The sequence below is a fragment of the Pinus tabuliformis genome, chromosome J (assembly GCF_031772625.1).
Source record: "Pinus tabuliformis cultivar Carrire ecotype Pingquan chromosome J, CPIR1, whole genome shotgun sequence".
In the NCBI taxonomy this organism is placed as follows: domain Eukaryota; kingdom Viridiplantae; phylum Streptophyta; class Pinopsida; order Pinales; family Pinaceae; genus Pinus; species Pinus tabuliformis.
The window spans coordinates 273,666,580-273,673,241 of record NC_142295.1 but is presented as its reverse complement, the minus strand read 5'-3'; the positions used below and the strand labels follow the sequence as shown (position 1 = coordinate 273,673,241).

The 6,662-nt window shown below is 46.3% G+C and overlaps 1 protein-coding gene across 1 annotated transcript; it reads left to right on the top strand.

Annotated features, from left to right (window-relative positions):
- The first annotated feature begins 2,081 nt into the window (after positions 1 to 2,081).
- Positions 2,082 to 6,115, top strand: LOC149226838 (uncharacterized). The gene is made up of 3 exons (XM_089380313.1): positions 2,082 to 3,361; positions 4,075 to 5,679; positions 5,971 to 6,115. Exons 1-3 carry the CDS (start codon positions 2,082 to 2,084, stop codon positions 6,113 to 6,115), a joined length of 3,030 nt encoding a protein of 1,009 aa, XP_089236439.1.
- The last annotated feature ends 547 nt before the right edge of the window (positions 6,116 to 6,662 follow it).

Sequence of the window (6,662 nt, the reverse complement as noted above, 5' to 3'; positions counted from 1 at the left end):
ACCTGTTGGTAACTCCTGGTGTTCTGAGCCCGCTCCGCGACTAACGGCGTGACCTTCAACGGAACCTCCTCAGCTGCGCGGGCCGCTTTCCTTGCAACTGTCGTTTTCTCCGGTTACCCTCCGTTCCGAGGTGTCTGCGGATCCTAGGAGCAGCTGGCAATGGAAGACATTGACGTCGTCGATTACTCCGCGGACCCATTGGAAGGGGTCTCCATTTGGCGTACACCCCTCGATGCTTCTGGAGGTATGTACAGCTCGGATTATTCTGCCCCATTTCCGCCGGTTCCGTTTTCAGACTCGCTCTCTCATCCTCCTGTTATTCTCCCGGACGATCCGCCAACATGGCCGGCTCTTACCACTCCCCCGCACTCCCCGGCCACCCTAGGGTTTGTCTCGAACTGTCTCAACCCTAACCCTAGTTCTCTTCCCCTGGTCACGGGCTCCATTCCCCTTCATTTTCAAGCCCTCTCCCTCCCGGGACCTTCTATTGGTATTCCTGTCTCTTTTGGGCTCTCATCTGGCTGTTTCACCGCCGTCCCTCCCCTCACTGGCACTCCAGCCTCATCTGTCCCTCTCGGGCACTCCCATTCGGCCAGTCACCCCGCATCTCAGCCTGAGAACCCGCCTCTGCCGGTACATCCCCCCAGCCACCCCCCTCCCCGGGGCCCTAAACGAAGATATAAGTGTTTCAAATCCAGGGCAGAGGACGTTTTTCTCCGGTTAGAAGAAGACATTCGTTGGGGTGAGACCATGGATTTTGCGGACCGTGTTTTGGTCGGACGCATCCGTGGACGTAGTTACTCGGCAGCGCGATTGAAGCAGTGGGCAGCTGATGTATGGGGTCACCATCTGGTGGATATCCCATTTGTGCAGACCTTCGTGCGGGGATGGTTCGCTCTTCGATTCGCGCGTGCAGACCATACCAATTGGGTCCTTTCATCATATTGGCATTTTGACCACGCACCGGTACTGCTGAAGAGATGGACTCCTCTTTTCGACCCTGAGACGGAACATATTGGCACTGGACCTGTATGGATTAGGCTACCAGGACTACCTCTTCAGTACTGGTCAGAGGACATCTTCAAGAGAATTGGTAATGCTATCGGTGTTTATATGGGCTATGATAAATCCTATCAGCAGACAGGCATGATGGCCTATGCCAGGATCCTCATTAACCTGGACACGACAGGCGGACTTCTTGAATTCATCACGATCCAGTGGAGGGATACTGAACGCAAGCAGATCATCGACTACGAAGGAGTACCTTATAGATGCCGACGATGTCACAAGGTAGGCCACCTCTACAGAGATTGCCCACTCCTCAAGAAATCTGGCACTAATGGCACCGAGGATGTAGCACCAAAGCCGCAGGTCACCCAACCTGAGACACAGCCTGCTCAGAATACTGAGGAACCGATTCCACCATCAAACGTGGAAGCACCAGAGGAAGCTGGAACAGGCGTCATTGCTGGATCATCATCGGGCCCGCAGCCGATCCCGACGGACTTGCAGACGGCCTTAGAACATGAGGACCTGGAGGAATCGGGTAAGTCTCATTATTATTCTCTGTCTGCTCCTCCTTCTTGTATGACTGTGGGCATATCATCACTCATTGCATCTGCATCCTCCATATCAATATCTCCTTCTTTTACACTCTCGCCCCTCCCTCATACTACCCACTTACAATCCTCCCTCGCATGCTCCATTCCTCAGCCCGCCCCGACGGCTCCTCCATCCAGAATCACATCGTCACTGGCCTCCCTTACATTAATCTCTCCTTCCCCTCCTCGCTATTCCCTCAGGCCCCGCACCAGAGACAGGGGACCTGATGCTGTAGGACTTGATCTTAGTCACACTCCATATCACAAGTCCTCCAGGGGCAGACCCTCCGGTATTTCCAAGGCCAGGCACACTGCTGATACTGAGGTCGCCCTGGGGCGACAGCAAACCATCTTTCGGGCCCTTAGAGCAAGGAATGGCCCTGCCCCCATTCCTTCATGAAATTCTTATCGTTCAACTGTCGGGGGTTTGCTAGTTCTGCCAAAAAACTAGCACTTAGGAGACTTCTTCTAACATCTCAGATGGACTTCATTTTTCTTCAAGAGACTCTCTGCCCTGCTGAACCCCTTATCCGCACACTCTCAGGCTGGTTTCCAACCTGGACGTTCCATGCTTTGGATGCGTCTGGAAGATCAGGGGGAATAGCCATTGGGGTCAATAACAAAGTTGTGGAGATCAAGAACACTTTTGGGGGGAGAGGATTTATTGGACTTGACATCTGCACTCATACAGCTATTAATGATATCAGGATTGTCAATGTATATGGTCCTTGTTCTGACCGAGCCACCTACTGGAACAATCTTCTTGCATCAGAGCTGTTTCAGGCAGATAATATTATACTTGGAGGGGATCTTAATTTCTCCATTGGTTTCAGTGAATCATGGGGTCACTCTGCTCAGATCGACCCCCTTACTGATACTATATCTAACTTACTGGAGGAACACCACTGGGTCGACATACCATCTTCTAAGCTCCAGTATACATGGACCAATAACAGGAGTGGGGAACAGAGCCTTGCTAGAAGACTAGATAGATTCCTTATCAAGGAACCCCTGGTTAATGAACTCCCCAGAGTCCGACAATGGGTCGGCACAGGAGGCATCTCTGATCATCGCCCGATCTTCTTAGAAGCCGAAGATATCACTCATAAAATCAAGAGCCCTTTTAAATTCAATGCAGCTTGGCTACAGGATCCCTCATACATCCAGCTGGTGCATAACTATTGGCAATCCAACGCTATCAGAGAAGATGAGGATATCTCAGCGGGTTTTGTGAGGAAACTCAGGGAACTTAAGCAGATCACCAAGAACTGGGCTCATCAAAAGCGCATTCGGGACAACTTAATTCTAAAGGAAGCCGAAAAGGTCATTGCAGAATTTGAGGACTCCTCAGATGGGACTTACCCCTCCATGATTAGTAAGGAGAATTACTTCGCCCTGATTGCCAAACGTACTCAAATTCTAAAGGAAAGAGAAGAAGGTTGGAGACTCAGAAGTAGAGCTATATGGCTCACCGAAGGAGATGCAAACACCAAATTCTATCATAAATTTGCAAATGGGCGTAAAATCATTAATACTATTTGGGAACTAAAGACTGCTCAAGGGGACACTGTCTCTACACAACGGAACCTGACCAGATTGGCCACTGAACACTTTAGAGGCATCTACAAAGCACCTGTACAAGCTAACATCATGGAAATTATGAGAGTGGCCGAACTCTTTCCCAGATTCATTGAGCAGGAAGATGCGGACGAATTACAGAAGGAAGTGACGATGGCAGAATTGGAAGCTACACTGAAATGGTTCAAGAAAGACAAGAGTCCTGGACCTGACGGATGGACCATTGAATTCTATCTGGCATTCTTCGATCTGATAGGCCATGATCTCCTGAATGTAGTAGAAGACAGCAGGAAAAGAGGACGCATCTCCTCTGCCATTAAGTCTACATTCATAGCTCTTATTCCTAAATCCAATGCCCCTTGCACATTTGATGACTTCCGACCTATATCACTCTGCAATTGCCTTTACAAGATCATTGCTAAAACCATTGCCAATCGGCTCAAGCCTATTCTCTCTCAACACATTTCAGCGGAACAATTTGCATTCCTGCATCAGCGCCAGATCCATGAGGCTATTGCTACAGCCCAAGAACTGCTGCACACTATGCAAATCAAAAGACAAAAAGGCATGATCCTTAAGGTAGATATCTTCGGCTGCTGCTTACTCACTTGGGCTTCCCTTATGACTTCATCAAATGGACCATGAACTGCATCACGGATGTCTCTTACAGTGTACTTCTTAATGGGGAAGCCTCCTCATTCTTTACTTCGGAGAGAGGACTTAGACAAGGATGTCCCCTCTCACCCTTGTTGTTTTTGCTCATCATGGAAGGCCTGAGTAGAATCTTAACTACTGCTCGTAATAGACATCAGCTATCTGGTATCAAGATCACTGATCATCTTACCCTCACTCACCTTCTATTTGTTGATGACATCCTCATCTTTCTTAATGGCAGCGTCGGAGACTCCACCTCCCTCCATAATTCATTTCATCTCTTTCAGCATGCTACGGGCATGATGATCAATGTTCAGAAATCCACCATCACCACATTTGGATGTTCTGTCAATGAAATTGCTTATGCTAATCAGCGTTTTCCTTACAGCAATCTGACTCTGGCTGATGGTATTAAATACCTTGGCTTCCGATTGAAGCCTATTGGATACAGGATCGCTGATTGGCTATGGCTGATTACAAAGATAGAGAAGAGACTACAAGTTTGGTATCACCGTTACCTTACCCGAGCAGGCCGACTTACACTCATTAAGGCGGTGATCGAGGCCACTCCAGTTTACTGGATGGCTCTCACTTGGATTCCTAAGGGCATCCTCAACAGAATACAGCATATTTGTAGCAGGTTTCTTTGGAAGGGTCACCAACCAGGCAGAATCTTCGCTTGGGTGAAATGGGATACTCTTGCGAAACCCAAACGCTGGGGGGGATGGGGTATTAAGAGACTCGACCTTTTCTCAAGAGCCCTGGCTGCCAAACTTGGTTGGCAACTACTCACCTCAGAAAGTCTCTGGACCAAGGTAGCATGCGCAAAATACATCTGGCCTATGAATGTAATGGACTGGTTATGCAGAGAACAGAGAACAAATCACCACATCTCCTCCATCTGGAGAGCGGTCATGGGCACCCTTCCATTACTCCGAGAAAGCCTTACTTGGCGCATCAAGGCTGGCAACGCTGTCCGTATAGGCCTGGATCCTTGGGTTGGATGCGGCAACACTCACAGACTCTCTGAAGGTATCATCCAACACCTTAATGTCAGGGGTATCACACACATTATGCACATTGGGGACCAGGCCAACTCATCATTTCTTCATCAAGCTTGGACCTCTGCGCAAGCACTGGATATTCCGGACCAATGGCATGATGAATGGGCTGAATATACGGAAGCACTCTCTCAAGCACATATCAGACTTACAGATGGTCCTGATGAAATCATATGGGCTTCTTCAAAACATGGGAATTACACTCCAAAACTTGGCTACTTAAAGCTCATGGAGACCCACAAGCCTCCCATCATCCATCCCACTTGGAGGACACTTTGGAAACTCAAGTCTGCCCCACGTACTAGACTGCTAATGTGGAACATCATTTTCGACAAAGTACCTACAGGCACTAATCTAATGAAGCGCTCCTTCCATGGGCCTTTCCGATGCCATCTATGTCATCAGGACGAAGAAAGCACTTTACATTTATTTCTGACCTGCAGTATCACTACTCAATTCTGGAATGGCCTCACTTCTCATTTCCCTCATCTTAAACATTGGCATGGACATAGTATATTGGATGCATGGGAGAACTGGCACTCGGAACATTCGGGGAAAGCTCTTAACATACCGCCTCTTGCTTGCTGGGCAATTTGGATTGCTCGCAATCAGGCCATATTCAATCTTAAGGACCCCCACTGGCCGTCTATCTTACTTCACACAATTGCTGATTACAACCTGATTCCGGACGAAGAACACCCTGGCCCAACCCGCATCATTAGACAGCTGGACATTGACAAAACTAAACCTTGGGGTTTCTTTGATGGTTCAGCTCAGGAGGTGGGGTGTGGGGGAGGAGCTACTCTACACCTCAATGACTCACACAGATTCAAAATTCAAATCAACCTTGGTAGAGGAACTAATAATTTTGCTGAACTTTGCACTGCCAAGCACCTCATACACTTTGCCATACTTAAAAGCTGTAGACACCTTCAATTATTTGGTGATTCCAAAATTGTGTGCAATTGGCTGTCGGGTGCATCACATTGTCATGCATTTACTTTAAGGCACATACTTGATGAGGCAAAGAGGCTGATAACTTCTTTTGACTCATTTGCTTGTCATCATATTTACAGGGAACAAAACACTGAAGCTGATCAACTCTCCAAAGCGGCTGCGCACAGGCAAGGAGAAAATTGGCTGATACAGGAGGAGAACGAGGGGTCTTTCTATCAGTATTACCATAGACCCTTTGATGACCAGATGGATAATGGGCGTTAAGGCCCATTACAGTTAAAATTTTTGTTTCTTTTGCTGTAAATACTCATAGACACTACATGGCTCTAGCAAAGAGCAACTGATACATATTTTTGATATACTTATAGTAACATCTTTTGACAGCTCCCTGCGTGGAGACTGATGTTTAATTTGCTTTCACAGTCTATAGACTGAACTCGATAGGCACAGCTGCCTCTACTTGAATGCTTCGGCATATGCAAAATGTAATTTCTTACTATTAATAGAAATTACGACTTTTTCCCAGGGAAAAAATATACAAATATTATAATAATAATAATAATAATAATATAATCAATATTATTATTTATGATAATTAATAACTATGCAAATAATAACAACTATATTATTATATATTTATATATTTATGATTATTATATGAATTTTATTATAATAATCTAAACCCATAATAATATTAGTATTAATAATAATAATAATTATTATTATTATTATCATTATTATTATTAGGCTTAGGGTTTAGTATTTTTAATATTTATCTTAGGGTTGGTCTACATTGGGGTTATAATATTAG